General features: G+C 41.3%; 1 protein-coding gene and 1 pseudogene across 1 annotated transcript; one reads left to right on the forward strand and one right to left on the reverse strand.

Moving 5' to 3' along the window:
- The first annotated feature begins 1,505 nt into the window (after nt 1–1,505).
- Nucleotides 1,506–13,118, forward strand: MRS2 (magnesium transporter MRS2). Its single transcript, XM_042834284.1, has 11 exons — nt 1,506–1,638; nt 1,726–1,799; nt 2,845–2,881; nt 3,471–3,583; nt 3,932–4,105; nt 4,666–4,796; nt 5,473–5,589; nt 8,360–8,512; nt 9,379–9,496; nt 10,250–10,363; nt 11,413–13,118. The coding sequence occupies exons 1-11, from the start codon at nt 1,506–1,508 to the stop codon at nt 11,521–11,523; spliced, it is 1,275 nt and encodes a 424-aa protein (XP_042690218.1). The 3' UTR covers nt 11,524–13,118.
- LOC122168731 lies at nt 13,025–16,538 on the reverse strand (annotated as a pseudogene).
- Nucleotides 16,539–16,825: the final 287 nt, after the last annotated feature.

Here is a 16,825-nt window from a genome sequence, read left to right on the forward strand (position 1 = left end):
GTTTAGGGACACACACACACACACTGTGGTGGAATCGGGGTCTGGTGAAGAAAAAGAGGGCCAGTGCCTGCCCTCAGGTCACTTCCATCCAACTTCCCTAATGCACCACGTGTCTGAGAGAAGCTGCTGTGCTACTAACAAAGCTGTAAGGGCACTAAGGTGATCAGAGGGCTGGGGCACCTCTCCTGTGAGGAAAGCTTGAGGGAACTGGGCTTGTTTAGCTTGGAGAAGGCACCAGGAGACCTCATTGTGGCCTTGCAGTGCTTGGAGGGGGTTGTGGGAATGGAATGTTGTTTCTGCATTTGATATTAAAAAGAGCAATTGGCATGAAGAAGTAGAACATAATGCATTTGTATTCTGTAATGTATCCTTAGAAACAGTTGATCTAAGAAGTAAAATACTACATATATTAGCGGCATGTTTTAGAAACATTACTGAATTATATGATTCATTCTTTCTTGCAAAGTTGTGATAGCTGTTAAATGTTCCAAACAATGCAGGTATAGTGTTAGGGATTAGAAAACATATTGTAGAGTTCTGTTAGGATAAGAAACTCCCAGCAAAAGAAAACCAGATTTAGCAAACATTAAAGAAGCTTGGGCCTCTACACAAAGCCGAACTCTCACCCTGTGAGAAGGTTGGGATGCGATGGGCAGGCACCAAGATACTCCCCTGTCTTTCTCCCAAGCTTATCTTTGTGTAAAGAAGGGCAAGCAGATATCTGCAAAATAATGATTCAGGTGTGGAATAAGTTAATTAACTACAGATTTATGCTTAGGCAGCAAAAATTTATGATTTTCCAGTGTTTCCATGTTTAGTGAAGTGTCGAGAAGATTGTGAACCTGAAGTACTCAGCCAATGAGGAAGTAAGGGAGAAAGAGATAAACGCGGGGGAATAGGGAATAAAAGATGTAACTCTGTTTTCTGGGTGCACTCCTGCTGGCAGGAGGCCCGCCATTGCAATTGTGAATGAAATCTGCTTTATCAGAGACACCGTCCTAGAAAATTATCTGGATACTTCCAACAGAGTGTATAAACAGGAGGAGGAATGGCTGATCAATGAGTGGATAGTAGTAGGATAAGGGGGAATGGTTTTAAACTGAAGACAGGGGAGGTTTAGGTTGGATATTAGGAGGAAGTTTTTCCACACAGGGTGGTGAGGCACTGGAACAAGGAGGCTGTGGATGCCCCATCCCTGCAGGCATTCAGGGCCAGGCTGGATGTGGCTCTGGTGACCCTGCACACAGCAGGGGGTTGGAACTGGATGATCACTGTGGTCTTTTTCAACCCAGGCCATTCTGTGATCCTATGATCCCGTAAGCCCCATCTGAGCAGGCTGTCTCTGTACCTCAGACATACACGCACGCCAAAGATTCGATCGCAGTACCTCTGGGCACGGTGCCGCTCCGCCGGGCCGCCGTAGATCTCGCTCCGCCCAGAGCAGCGCGGCTGCGGCTGCGCACAAGGAGCCGGGTCGGGCCGCGTTGTGGCGGCGCGGTGCGTCCATGCTGCGCGCCGTGCTGCCGCTTCGACCCCGCGGCTGGTCCCGCCTGCGGGCCGCCCCGGGGCTGCTGTTGGGCTGCGGCCGGGCTCTGCGGGCTGTCGCGCCGCCGGGCGCTCGGGGGCTGCGCTGGGCTGGTGAGCGGCGGCGGGGAGGCGGGCGGGTGAAGCGGGCTGTGCCGGGTTCCGGCAGTGCTGGCGGCGGAACGGCTCGTCTTTCTGCAGGTAACCTCTACCGGCGTTTCACTGCGGAAGCCTCTCAAGCCACCTTAGCCAGCGTGTCTCCTGTGTTTGCAGTGGTAAGTGCAGGCGGTTAGCAAAAGTACTGCGAGATGCGGAAACGTTTGGGCTCAGGCGTAGGGTTTGGGTGGTCTGTTGGGAATCGGGGTTGGACGCGATGATCCTTGTGTCCCTTCCGGCATTCCGTGGTTCTGTGATGTTCCGGTTGCTTTGAGCTGTTTTCTGATTTGAGGGCCAGCTGTGGTTCCATCAGGATGAATTTCCAAGAGAAAGCGTTTGCTGCAAGTTCTCTTGCCTTATTTGTCAAGTCAGATAAGCCCGTAAGAAGTACTGCTGTTATTGGTGAGGCTTACTTGGTGGCTTTCACAAATGCTGTTCCTGTGTCACGTTAACTGTAAGCCTAACCAAAGGTAGGGTCTGGGGACAAACAAGCTTCTCAAAATGAGACAGCTGTTTGCAGTTTCCATAGGCAAGGGCTCCTGTGCAGTCATTCTGAGAGATCCATGCATATGGATCCGTCAGGCCATGCAATTTGTGTTGCAGCTGTGCTGGAGTGTGTGCTTAGGTGTGTTTTGGTCATAGAAGTTTGATTTCTGAAGCCACTACTAAAGAATTAAGCTGCGTGGCTTATAAGCAAGAGAACAAACTATAGTTAAGCCTGAATTTTCTCATTAAAGTAATTTTGCCGGGAGATAAAAGTCTGAAATGAATAAATGGCAAATGCTAGGAAGGATGCTAACTGAATGCAACACTTGGCACAGACATAGGGCCTGGCTACCACATTTGCCTTCTTCTTTATTATTTAAATGTTATATTTAATTTTATAAAACACATCTTGCTATTTCCATGAGTACCATAATCCAAAATGTAAGATACCCTTTAAGCTGAAGCATGTCTGATCCTCTGTAAATTGCCACCTTCCCAAGGTTTGCATGTAAAGGTCCTCATACGCTTGTTTTATGCACAAACACAGCACAATTTGTGGCTGCAAAATCTTAGTTGAGATGAACAGTACAGAAAAATATAAAGTTAGTTCATACTAACTTCAGTTCATTCTAACTTCATACTTCATAGCGTATCTTCCTCTTTTTTCCACTCCTCTAGATGAAGCTTGACAAAGAGGGGAATGCTACCTTTTTTGGTGAGTTTTCATTGTGTTTTCTTTTCTTTTTTTCTTTTTTTCTTGCTTAAAACTCAGTTAAGTATCTGCGTTGGGTAGAAAATCCCATTCAAGCTATTTCACTGTTTATTAATTTGTTTCAATGCTTCCTCTGTTTTGCTGCCTTCTGTAGGTTTTTGTAGCATCTTCATCACTTCAGTATTTGTATATTTATAGTTAACAGATTGAAAGCAATGCGTATGGTCCATCCTAGGAGGGTCATTCTTTGTTTTCCTGCTGTGTAACCAGCATGCTGCTTTCCTATTCCTTTTCTGCTGTTTCCCCTCCTATGGAATTACTTGTGCTTTCACAAACCACTTCACTTCTGACGCCTTATTAATTATTGCAGTGTTCTTCTTTATTTACATCTATAATGTTTCTCTTTCCACTCAAGATACAATCTTCTGAACTTCATAAAAAATGAATTTCATTGAGGAATCAGTGGGATAAAAATGGTTTTAAAGATTGCACAACTGTTTTTGTTTTGTGGGACTGAGTAACAGACTAAAATGCAATTTCAGGGCATACGTGCTTCTCTAAACATCTTCATATAAAAATATTTTTATGACAGAGAAAAAGAAGACAGAATTGTACCAGGAACTGGGTCTTCAAGCTCGAGATCTAAGATTTCAGCACCTTATGAGCATTGCAACTAGGAACAACAGGATCATCATGAGAATGGAGGTAATGACTTCCCTGCAACCCAGCGTAGACTTGAACCATCTTAGCTTTGCCTTGCATATCCTTATGCTGTTCTTGTTGTAGCAGCTTTCTGTGATGTGTAATCCAACAGCAAATGTGTCTTTGGGGCTCTGCCTCCTTGACCATACCCCATTAGTGCAGGGTTGGATTTGAACAGACTGGAGTGCACTGGGAGCTCACAGTTAGTGACATTCTGTTATTTCCCTGACTGAAAAGCTGTTCAAAGAGTGCCTTAATCTAAGTCTAGATTGCATAACAATGAGATTTGAAATCTTCAGAGGGTTTTTTTTTTTTTTCTTCAGACTTCTACATGTATTCTGTCTTTTTCAGTTCTTGAAGGCTGTCATAACACCGGAGTTTCTTCTGGTACTAGATTATCGTAACTTAAATCTGGAGCATTGGCTCTTCAATGAACTGACATCTCAGCTGTCTGGGGAAGGTCAACTAGTTACATATTCTCTGCCCTTTGAATTCCGAGCCATAGAAGCAATACTGCAGTACCGGGTGAGCTGTCTGCATTTTAAGTTGTATTGAAGCTTTTGCTTCATGGGAAAGACGTTGATTTTCTTCTTATGTTAATATTTACACATCCATCATTGTGTGTGTATTCCATGCTTATTGTAGGTCGCTGGGGGTGTTGTGTTTTTTAAGGTTTTGTATATTTCCATTTCCTCCTCTGAAAAGTGCTAATTGAGAAGTTCAGTGAGGGAACAACTTGGATATGGATGCAATAGCTTCGTCATGGCGTGGAAAAACAAAGAGCTAATTAGAGTACCTTTCTGAGGCCGTGCTACAGTTGAAATAGAATGTTATGCAGAGGCACTGAGGGCTTCTTGGGTAATGAGTTCAAGCTACTCTTAGAATCTATGCTAGCTAATAGTAATGTGACGTTTCTAGATAAACTGCAGGTGAAATCCATGCAGCAAGTATTGCCTGGGTGTTTGAAAGTAGATTATATTAATTGCCAATTACTGTGAATTCTGTGTTTAGACAGTCGAGCCAGTTGCCCAAGCCGCTCTGAAGGGATTGCTTTAATTCTTATGAAGGATCATGTTGTTATCTAGATCAGCAGACTGCAAGGGAGACTTAATACTTTGCAGCCTCAGATCCTTGAGACACTGGAAGCTCTAGTGGATCCCAAGCTTTTGTCTGTGGATAGGAGTAAACTCCACATTCTCCTGCAAAATGGCAAGAGGTAAATAAGCTATGCAGAGACTAGAAGGTGACCATAGAAAATTATAATGTTAGAAAAATGATATCTATTATGAATTTCATAGCTTACTGTAATGCTGTGTTGTGCATCTTGTAAATGTGAAAAACAGTATAGTATACTTAGTGATGTGGGGAAAAACAGAAAATCTATTCTGGTTTGTCAGAAGTACAGTCGAGCTTCTAAAGTAACACACCTAATACAACAAAATAACATCTAAGAGAACAAAATAACACCTAGTAAAACAAAATAGCATTGTAATCTCCACAGTGTAAAACCAGCTAGCCATCGATTCTGTGCTTTATGGTTACTAACACTAGTTCACTGGTATCTTTATGTATTAGCCTGTCTTAATGGTCAGTGCAAATATGCACTTCCTACTTGCTCACAGAGTGCTCTTTTTTTTTTTTTCTTTTAAATATATTGGGGAAAAACCAGCTGAATCTCTTTCAGCTGTGTTTGCAGCTCTCTGATTCTCAGATCACTGCCGTTGCTCAACGTATGGTCTTTAAAAAGCTTTTCTAGAGCAGCTCTCAAAACCCTTTAAAGAACTCTTCCCTGAGTATTCAGACTGGCAAGGGTGCTGTCAGTCTCTTCTAAAAATGACCTCTGTGTGTTGGTGCCAGTGGGATTACTGACCTTCTGCCTGTTCTTTCTTCAGCTTATCAGAACTGGAAACAGACCTTAAGGTTTTCAAAGAAACAATTCTGGAGATCTTAGATGAAGAAGAATTAATTGAAGAGCTCTGTCTGTCTAAATGGACTGATCCACAAGTATTGTATGTATATTGTGAAACCAGATACTTTTGAAAAAGTGTGCTTTGCTTAAGGAGAACTTGAATAGTGATCAGAATGTTCACCTCCAAAACAAAAAAAAAGAAAGAAAAAGACTTCTTTATTTTCTTTAAGCCCTAATGCTTGCCAGTGATTATCCACCATTTTGGAGAAGAGCTCCAGTAGCATGGTTTCAAATAGCTCATGACATTGCAGGCCAGTGCATCTAGTATGTGGGATGGCAGAAGAAGAAAAAGCAGATCTTGTTTTTCAGTACAAATGAACGAGTTCTGGGAGAGCTGTCTTTGATTTCACCAACAAAACAAAGGGGCGGTGTTTAAAACTTGAGCAGGTCAGACACCTGTTCTTTTGTGACGAGTGTTCTGAACACCTTGCTTGCAGCTTATTGCTCATTAACAGAACTTGCATGAGGGAAGCCTCAGGGCAATCTTGATGATTGTGTAAATGCACCTAATTTCAGGAAAAATGCACACACAACTTGCACTCTCTCAAATCCTAGTGAAGGATCACACGCATCAGCAGCAGCACAAGTCACTTTAACAAAAACTAAAAAGGAAGAAGACAGTCTATGTCAGATTCCACTGTTTTGGGCTGAACAGTTTTTAGATCTTGGGCGTAGACATTCTTTTCAAGTAGACAAAATACCTTTCAGGTCCTTGGAGGAACTGCTGAGTAATGCTTCTGCCTAAGCACACATTGTATGTGAATATATTGATACCTTTCACACAGTACTGTGTGAAATCAGGAAATAAATTTCTTGCCCTGCAGAGCTTAGGCTAAACATGTGATAGAAAACTGGTATCCTGGAAGTGGGATGTGGTTTGCACTTGTGATGCATCTGAATTCCAGGCTGTTCCTAAGTCTTTGTCTTGCCTTTTGCTATCAGCCCTCATTTGGTCTTCATATGAGCTGCTGGCAAATCTCATAGTCAAAATGTGTAGGGAGCATCAAGAAGAGATATTAAGGTCACCATGCACTCTCACGAAAGGAGAAAGGTGAAGTGCTTTCTGCAAGACATGGCCACTGAATGAGACTACAGGAGGTGATATGAGGTTGTGAAGAGCGCTGGAGCCATGCAGCAGGATGCTGTGAGACAGTCCATGCATTAGGCTCACTTGCAAATACTGTCCAAACAATGTCTCTGCATGCAAACTGGCAGTGTGTGGACAGCTCTTTTGACCCCAGGACACAAAGGATGTGTGATATGTGGTGAAATCAAGAAGCCTACCTGAGGAGGTCTGAAGGAACACGCATAGTAGGCATGTTGGTGCCTTCATTTGGAACAGAAATGAAGAGCTGAGCCTGGAAGGAAAAGATGAGGCAAACATCCTATCTTTTTGTGAGGAACAGCAGTGTGTTAAAGATTTATGAGACTGATGGAGTCTAATTTCTGCATGCAGATCAGGTGGCACTAATTTTCAAGTTTTTATGGCTATAGTTTTCTTTTTTGCACACACAGATGAACCAGTATAAAGATACTTATCAAATAGGAACTTGAAACGGATCTGTAATATAGCAGATAGTACTCTGATGCTTTCAAATCCCCAACCTAGCTCCTCTGTGTGAGATAAAAGACCTCTAGTTCTGTAGGACTTTGAAATCAGCCTAACATAAGATTTCTGCTTCTTAAGGATGCAAGGGGCCCTGTTAAAGGTCTCCAGGGAGCTTGAGTTGTTGATTCTTAAGATATACCACTGGCTTTCTTGGAAAACCATTTCAGAGTGTCAACAACGCCAGAGATTCTAGATTCTATAGAAAGTTTAGTCTCTTTAGAGAAAAGAAGCCATTCCACAGAAGTTAAAAAGAAGGTGAAATCCCTTCCTGGCTTTTCTGCTAATTTCTGGTCTCTTCTGGATCTTGGGTACCTCAGCTTTTGTCTGTATGGTAAAGAATCCAGCACACCACCATAAACTTGTGGTTCTAGAGAAGGCTGGTGCCTTGGCATTCTAGACCACATGTGTCCAAATTGTTACTTTCACGTTCTTGTTGCCTGCTTTTTAGATGTTTTAATAATAATAAAAAAAGACAAAATGATATTTTGTTACTTATATGCATTAACTATATTCTATATTTTGCACGTGGCCCAAGGCAGTTCCTCTTCACTCAGTGTGGCCCAGGCATGTCAGTAGGTTGGACTCCCATATCCTAGACCATACAGTAACATCCATGTCTCTCAGACTTCACTTAAGAGAGCAGCAGCATCTGTTTGGCACTCACCTTTATAGGCAGCTTCATGCTCACAAGAATGTTGTGCAATAATTACTACGTAATAAAACAATAAACTAAAGCTAAAACAATTTGCAACTAAATTGTTTGAATGCATACCCAAATCACAGCCTTTACCGTTTGCTGACTTTGGTTTTTTAGTTCTTGGACTTTCTGACTGCACCATTGTTAACTTCCACCAATTGAGGGCACCAAGAAATTATTTCCTTTCGCAAATGTCAGCTCTTCATAACTTTATATAAGAAAAAGTTAGATTTCATGTTGTTATATGTGCCTTGAGCACATCAAATGCTAATTCGAAACAACTGACTGCCTGTACTGGTCAGCTGATGGGAGGTGGGAAAGCATTTTATGCTGTACATGTTAGAGAAGGTTCCTTTCTCAGTTTAAAAATTTGGATTTTGAGGTCTGATGTCAGATAGCATTCTTGACTGTTGCTCACAACTCTTTAATGGGTCTCATCTTGATTGATAATACACTCTGGTACAACACGTGTCTAACTAGAAAAATATAAATTATTTTTCACAGTGAGGAGAGCACATCTGGGATTGACCATGCAGAAGAAATGGAGTTGCTGCTGGAGAACTATTACAGGCAGGCAGAAGATCTTGCAAATGAAGCTCGTGAGCTCAGAGTACTGATTGATGATTCAGAAAGTATAATATTTATCAACCTGGACAGGTTAGTTGTGCTGTCTGCTGGACTGACAAAAGCTGAACAGAATGCTGCCTGTCCTTTCTCAAATCACTGCTGAAGGGTGGAGAATTCCATTTTTGGGAGGGTATGAATGGACTCGCAGTAAGCAGAACTGAAATTCATATTTAAATGAGAGTCAGTCTGGGCTACTCAGATGTGCAGTCCAAGTTGCATTATCATCTTCAGCAGTGATTCAAGAATGAATGATTCCTTTCTTTCTCTGCGTTACCATGTTTACTACATGTTAGTTTTTAACTGAAAAATAATTGTAGCTTGCATTTGAAAGTGCATGCCACATTGTATTTGAGGTTAGTTTCTGGTATCTTTCTCCTCTTTACTGAGGAGTTATCTGTAGAAATAATTGGTGGATGCTGCATCAGGAAGCCACGGAAATTCTTTATGGGAAGAGCTGAAAATGGAATTCCTCAGAACAGGCTTAACGTTATAGTCTGCAGCTTTTACTTATTCTGCTTCTTTGTAGTCATATTAATTTGCAAAATAACAAACATTTTGTTGAGTGTGAATACTCACGTAAATTTCAGCTAACTGGTAGTGAGGGAAAGAGAGAGGAGTTCCTTGGAATTTTGTTATTCTGTGCATATATCTCTAAGAAGCAAGTGATGCCAGAAGGTATCCTGATGGTTACACAGCCTTCTGTATTAGAGGTATACTGATGCAGCAGTGTCAAAGTGGAAGCCTCCTTATGCTTTCATTTCATGATTCGATCCTGTGCAGCCTAATTTCAGCATGCCTTTTTGTTGTTTATTTTTGATACATGCTGTATGGAATTTAAGAGTTTATGCAGCAGATAATTTCTGGACTCCCCTTTCAGATATTTCTTCCTTCTTTAGCCACCGTAATGTGATGATGAGACTGAATTTGCAGCTGACAATGGGGACTTTCTCTCTTTCACTCTTTGGACTCATAGGAGTTGCATTTGGTATGAACTTGGAGTCATCTCTTGAAGAGGTAAGGAATGAATGTTGCTTTTCTCAGTGACATAAAATTCATTCCGTGCTTTTATAGTGCGTTTTACATTCAGTAAGACTCAATTTTTGCCACAGGGAAATATGTGTTAGTGTGCAAAATAAGGTATTTTAAGACAGTAATTCACGCTAGTGCAGTCATTTTGAAAGCAAATTATTTCATGGCTTGTAGCACCATATTACAGGGTTTTTTTGTCTGTATCAAAGAAAAAGAAGCAATAAAAGTATGCGTAAATATGGACTGACTATAAAGCAGTGTTCAGGTTTCTTTAACAATTGCCTTTGCTTCTGAAGAGCCCAGCTTAGCCTTCTTGTCTGTCAAGGCATCCCAGCACACCAGAGGGAAATGCTGTACTGTCAGTTATGTGGCTATTCCCAGACTGGTGATAGTATTTGCAATTGTAGGTGCTGTTTGAAAAGAGACATTAAAAAACAACAGGAAAACTGGAAAGACCTCTTCTTTCCCAAATACGTTAAATAGAAATGGTGGAATTTCCAAACTCCCAATGAAGGAAGGAAAGCTGCATTGGACAATTAAAAAACACATTGGGTTGATTTCCAAATAGCTTTGCTATGAAACAGCCCTTTTTCCATGGTGTGTTTTGGCTATTAAGGATAGTTTACCACTTTCCTCACATAAAGGAATAGAATGCTGGTGGGGAGTGAAAGATTTTCTTTGGATAATTCCTTTTCTGAGGTGGGAATTATGTTACTAATGGTGTCATTCTGCTTTTAGGACCCCAGAATCTTTTGGCTGGTGACTGGGATTATGTTCCTGGGAAGTGGCCTGATATGGCGGCGTTTGCTTTCCTTCCTCGGGCGGCACCTGGAACCTTCATTACCTCCTCATGTATGTCTGGTTGCCTAGGATTTCTGCTTCAGAGTGTGTATGCAGTTCATCTCTAAAGGAAGAAATGTGCAGTTGTAGAGGGGTGGATCATAGAGCTTGTGAGGAGTTAAGCTAAGTCTTTCCCCCTTGACTTGATGAAAAAGGGTCCCTGGTTGGAGTGAATGAGGTAGAAAGCCTAATGCTGTGCAGTCTATCTGAGCAGTAAGATATTGCAGGCTTTTGAGAGATGCCTTATTTACTTCTGTGTAGGAGCCTGAGGGAAGCTGAGGATTATGGGAGAAACAGCCATAACCTGCCTTCTCAGCTGCTGCAGCAGTCTCTTCTTAGTGGGGAACATAAGGGATGCTGCTCTCCTCTTCCCACCTGCCTGCTGTCGCTGGATCTGTGATCCCTTTCTCATAAGAGATGAAGATAAAAGGAAAATAAGGACAAGTACTAGCTGCAATATCTTTCTGAAGAATGGTGCTGTGGTTCTGATGTCCCGATGCTTAGAAATTTGCAGTAGCTTCTCACATGCAAGGCAGCTGTCCTTGCTATTCATGCTAATGGCATCACAGAGCCATATGTCACCAAGATGTATGAAGATTTCCAAGGAGGCAGTCATCAGTAAAGAAAAAATTTGTATGAGTCATTTTCCTTGTTCACTACTCTTTGCTGCCAAAAGTTAGCAGACTGTATTGTCTGTCTATATTCTACTCTCTAATAATTGTGATTAGAGTAGCAGTGGATTCAAAAGTTATGTTCCTACAGGTGACCAAGGAAGGAGAGACCCAGATTAGGCTCCTTTTCTTCCCTCCCCTCTCTTGCCATTAAGAGGCAGATGGAAGTAGTTCATTGTTAACTGTGGCTACAAGTAACTTGATTGTCCTCAAGCATTGCTCAAGACCAACTGCAGTGTGTACTGTCTTGGAGGAATGTTCTGAAAGAACAGTATCTGTCCCCTACTGAAAATGGGAGGAAAAGCAGGATTCAGGCCTCTCTTGATTTCCTTCTCCTGTATAATAGAGCAATTTCTCATGTAATTGTAGACTATTTTGTATCTTGCTTAGGTTCCTGCAGTTTTGAAAAAATCCCAACCAACAGCTCGAAGAGTGGAGATAAAGAACAGCCTTAAAGCAGAAACTTTTGGACTGAGCAGAAGCACACTGGCAAACCAATAGGAACGGCAGGAATGAGGAGATACTTACTGTTACAGTGTAAACTTTGGACACTTTCATTTGTTCTTCCTTCCTGAAAATGTTAAGGATTTATAAACTTGCTAATTTAATACATATTTTGTGCCAAAAACATATGGTGATATTTTAATGCTCACATAAAAGGAGGGAAACTGAAGGGAAAACAGTGACATGCTTTTCACAGCAGTCTCGCCTCCACCCCATGTATGTCCTGTGAGATTTCTGTATCACGTACTGATTTCAAGCTTCTTTCCAACACTTCTTCATGTAGCAGGTTTTCATAAAGAGCAGCATCCTCAGCTTAAGGATGACAGCAGTCAGCATTCATCAGTAGTGGTTCTCTGGTTCTGAGCTGCAAGTTTAGGAATCTGCCTTCAACTACCAAAGAAAAATCTACCCTCAAAGTGTCCTTTTTATTTATTTATTTTTAAAGCTTTGCTAAATGAATGGATTTTTCAGAAGCCGAAAGCACGTGTGCATCTTTGTAAAGCACTACTTCAAATTTGACAGCCAGAAATAATGCAGCTTATCTTAATTTGAGTGAGCTTTGAAACGTGACTTACTGCGGGTATTACTGAACAGTTTAAGTTCAAACTGTATGCACTCTTAATAACTTGAAAAGCAGGTCCACTAATGATGTGTAATGCAGTTGTTATCTGCTGCTATTTCAGTATGCATGATCGTAGCTTGTGTCCTGTGCTGGACTAAAAGAAAGTAAAATTCTTATTGCCACTATTTGTGTTTTTTCTTAGGATTCATCTTTGAGTCCTCTGAGGACATGGCTCTCTACTGCCTTGTTTCAGTTTGTAGAGGAAGTAAAAACATCTTTCCAAATCAGGTTGCTAATTGTCTAGGGTTTTGTTTGGGCTTTTTGAATTCAGTAACATATCAGGAAAAAAAAACAGGATTCAGGCTTCTCTTGATCTCCTTCTCCTGCATATAGAGCAGTTTCTCATGTAATCATAGGCTATTTTGTATCTTGCTTGTATATGTATAATACAGTGTGTATACAAGCTTATACAATGTGTTGACTCCTTTTCCTGTGCATAACTACTTACAGCATAATCAAAGCACTGACTGACTGCTGTCTTCTTTATGGACATATACAAACTTCTAGTGGTTTTCATACCATTCAAGTAACTAAAATGCATTAATGTGCAATAAAATTACTCTGAGATCACACACAGAAGAAATAAAGCCAAGAGAATATATTGGCTCCAGAATATATTTGTATCAGCAGTTTTTGTTTATAAAAGAAGAAAAAAAAAATGCCTTTATGAACACATGGCTTGTTGAGAATTCTTTAGAACACAAGTTGAGATGTGTTATGTTTAAGTATGGCCTGTAGAAATCTGTGCTACTCCACTGACTTGTGTTACCAGAAATAATACCTTGTGTTTGTCAAGGAGACAAGGAAGAGAAAATGGAGATACATGTGTATCTATGGATTGTTGTTACTAATAGAATATTGGTGCTCTAGTTTTTCAATAGATGATGCACACTGTTAACCTGCACTGGACAACGTTAATGTCAGCTGAAGGAAATACTGTTAACAATAAAAGCACAATTCTGTTATCATGCTCATGGAATTTTACGTAAAGCATAAAAAAGGGTTTCTGAATAGTTTCAGCTATGAGTGTGAAAGTATTTCCTAGAAGTTATTCAGTCTTGTATTGCCCTCTTCTGGGGAGAACCCAACTGAGCTACACCCTTAGTGTGGGCCTCAACACTTGGCTAGAGATAGAGAAAATCTTTTGTATTGGCATCTACCTGTTCTTTTTGGCCTATAGCTGTCCTTCCTCCATGCTCACTATCTTGAAAGCAACTTTTGGTGTCTTAGAATCCCCATCTTTATCACAGTATGCTAATAATGTAAATTACATGCTATTTCTTCATTCTGTCAAGGAAAACGACCAGTATGGAATGTGACACAGTTATTCAACATACGTTATACAGCCAAAATTGGCTACTGAAATTTAGTCTTCTGCTCATTTTAGTCTCCAAAAAAGTTTTCAGACAGGCTTACCTGTACCAGGTCAGGAGTTGCTGCCACTCACAGTAGTTAATTTGCCCAGCATGACTGACTCAGACTGATTGGTTTGTAAGTCAAACCATCACAATGCTTACATTCCTGTGACAGTTGCACTCATCTGTCTCCTGCTGGCAGTACTGGCTCAGACGCTGCTGATGAGCAGTCTTATTGCAGGCAAACTTTGTGAAATTGTAGAGTCAAGGACCTGAACTCCTATGCTGAGCTGGTATAGTTGAGAAAACACAAATAGAGAAAAAATGGCATGTATGTGTATTGCATGACTGTGGAAGGAAGAAGTTTAGCTGCAAGTCAGCAACTCTAGAATATTTGCAGCCAGTGGCGCCCATTGAGCTCTCCTGGACAGCAGCAGCAGCCTCTCAAGGTTACTCCTAAAGATTGAGAGATACCATAACCTGCATTTGATTTTTACAACAAGGTAAGCTACGTTTCTATATGCATGCAACGTTGATGTACATCAAGCTTAAGTGTCATTTTGTGTTAATTATAGCTTAATTATTAGATTTGTATTAATTAGCAGAGTACTTGAATGCCATTAAATATTGATTAATAAGTCATTTTTGTTAACCTTACAAGAAGCTCAAATAATTCACTTGCAACAAAAATCGGCACAGCCAGGATATGGAGGTGTAGTGGAAATGCTAAGTGCTGCTATTACAGCAGAACCTATGAAGGATCTCTTGGAGCTCAACAAGGCAACCTGAGAAATACCACTAGAACCATCCTCTGAGATGCCCTTTAATTGGATAATTTCTGGAGAACTGTGGGCAGAAATTGGTTTAGAGTGAAACTTCAAACCTGTGGTGTCCCTAACTGGAGGGGATCGTGTTATATCAGACCAAAATGAGGTAGATGACTTTTGGAGACCAGACCCTTGTAATGAAGTCAATCACTAAACAAAACTTTCTACTGCCACTAGAAAAAACAGCCTGCATCCTGGAAATGAACATGGAAATTACCCTATCCCTACCCCTGTAGACCTTCAATCCATGAAAACACTGACATGGGGAGTTCTTGTTTTTCTAAAATCACACCTCATTGCAAAAAAGGGACAAAATAAAGCAATATGTGGAACAAAATGTGGAAATGGCCAGCCTCACCACTGGCCCATTCAGCCCGGATGGAACTGATGCAGGACATTATTGGTCACAATTGAGAAACTGGATGAGAAATGACATAGGATAAACTTGTTTTCCCAGAAAAGCCAGCGTGGAAAAATGTTGCTGGGTACAGTGTGACCAGTTTGTTACTAAGGGTCATCCTCCACCACCACATAACCCAAGCAAGGAATCTTTCAATGTCTTTACGTTGAACAGCAGGTTTCCTTTCTCCTGGAAGTATCCTGAGAATGATTCTGCAGCAGCTTTCGTATTCAGACATCAATCCAGATTCATTTTCATACCTTTTCTCAACAACACAGCTTTGCCACCAAAATTCACACTAACGTTCAGCTCTCCTATTTGTTATCAGGGCACTGAAAAGGAAGGGTATTGTTATTTGGGAGAATCACGCTATTTTTGTTCTAAAAAGACACAGACCCTCATGTAAGACTGTGGCAGAAGCAGAGGTCAAAAGAGTTTAGTTTTGCCCATTTAAAAAAAAAAAAAAGTTTTTTCCAAATAAATCCCACATTCTGTACCTTGGTACAAAATAAAGGAGAGCACAGGTACAGCCGGGCTGCTCCACAAGGTGACATCAAAGGACCCAGCCACAGATCTAGATCATGGTGGCAAACTGAAATTCAAGGCCCCACTCAGCAGCAGCATGAGATGCCAATCCAGGGGCTGGAGAGGTGAAACCCCAGGCTCAAGAAGCAACACTTGCAATCCTGGTACCTAGAAAAATAGAGCCTATGCCCCCATAAAAACTTGAAATTCAAAGTGAAGCTATAGGCCCCAGGGGTAACAGCTGCCAGCCTGGAGCCCAAGAGAAACGAAGCAAGGGGCCCAAGGAAGCAGCTGCTGCCAGGCTGAAGCAAACTTGAATTAAGAAATATTTCATTAAATGTAGAACTTGCAGCCTGTGATTGGTTGACATAAAAAAGGCATAAGCCAACACAGCAACAGGGAGTCAAAGCTATTTTAAGCAATATATGTTACATAGAAACTTTGGGTTAATTAGACCACTTGGTAGGCAATGTCCTTTCTTGTCTACAACGCATGCTGGAATGAGCAGGAGAGAAGAGAGGGGTGAGACTCCATCCAATACCTTCTGGGAACTGAAGTGGTTGTGTATCAGTGCCTCTTGATAGAAAACATGGAGAAAAAACAGTATTTAAATAATGGCACAAAACTGAGGAAGTCCTCCAAAGCCCTCCCAGTGGAATTGCCTGAGGCTAGTGGAAGGGCTGACCTGTCAGAGCAGAGTCACTTGAGCAGGGAAAGGGCATGAGCAGCACTGCATCTTCCTTCTCCTACTCTGTTAGCTTCACCCCATCATTCTATTTCTGCTGTTACTAAGTTTTCTTTCTCTGCTCACAGAATAGCTCTGTAATGCAGTTAAACACCTCTTCCACATTAATATTTTCTTTTACACTGATCTCAAACAGTTGTATTTCCATCTGCCCAGAAAACCTACAGGCATCCTCTGTCTACTACTTTTCACTGTTGGTCATCACTCTTGTTCCCCACTGGTATGACAGAGATCATCACAGGTTTGATTAATTTCATGCAAACACTGTTTTACATTCGTAAAAGATTCTGCACTGGTTAATTCTTAGACAACAACATCCCATGTGTTCCTCAGTAATATGCTGATGTAATAATTTGGAAGCACTGTTGTTCAATTTTGTCCCAGATCAATGGCTTCACTTCCTCTTCACCGATCTAAACTGTCTGGATTTTAAAATCAGTTCCAACTGTGGTAATGTAGCTGCCTGAGAATGTATTATCCACAAAATGCAACAGCCAGTGGTGAGCAACTTGAAAAGGTGGTTGTAGTCCTGTGCCATGGCCAGGAATGGTGGGAGCGTGGTGGGAAGATCAAGTAGATTGCAGGTTGGTCACACAAGTAAAACAGGCACCCCAACACCCCCTAACAAAATTATAAGTTCCTAGGAGAGGCATAAGCTTTGGAGAAAAGCCTTTGTGTGAAGCACACCTTGGGTAGTGATATAGGACTGACCAAATGGAGCTATACTCAGGTCTACACCCAGACTTTCAAAAACAAAGAGTAACAGGAAATGTGAAGCAAACCAAACAACCACCTGCTCTCCAAACCCATGGGAATGATCATTCT

This window comes from Centrocercus urophasianus, unplaced genomic scaffold (genome assembly GCF_019232065.1).
Source record: "Centrocercus urophasianus isolate 14NV4802_14NV808 unplaced genomic scaffold, USGS_Curo_1.0 seq_11, whole genome shotgun sequence".
Lineage (NCBI taxonomy): Eukaryota > Metazoa > Chordata > Aves > Galliformes > Phasianidae > Centrocercus > Centrocercus urophasianus.

What these genes read in the sequence shown, in the direction of transcription:
- MRS2 (XM_042834284.1), top strand. Translation starts at nt 1,506, where the DNA reads ATGCTGCGCGCCGTGCTGCCGCTTCGACCCCGCGGCTGGTCCCGCCTG. An exon ending in TGTCTCCTGTGTTTGCAGTG is followed by an intron (nt 1,800 to 2,844) that starts GTAAGTGCAGGC and finishes CCACTCCTCTAG; the next exon opens with ATGAAGCTTGACAAAGAGGG. An exon ending in GGATCATCATGAGAATGGAG is followed by an intron (nt 3,584 to 3,931) that starts GTAATGACTTCC and finishes TGTCTTTTTCAG; the next exon opens with TTCTTGAAGGCTGTCATAAC.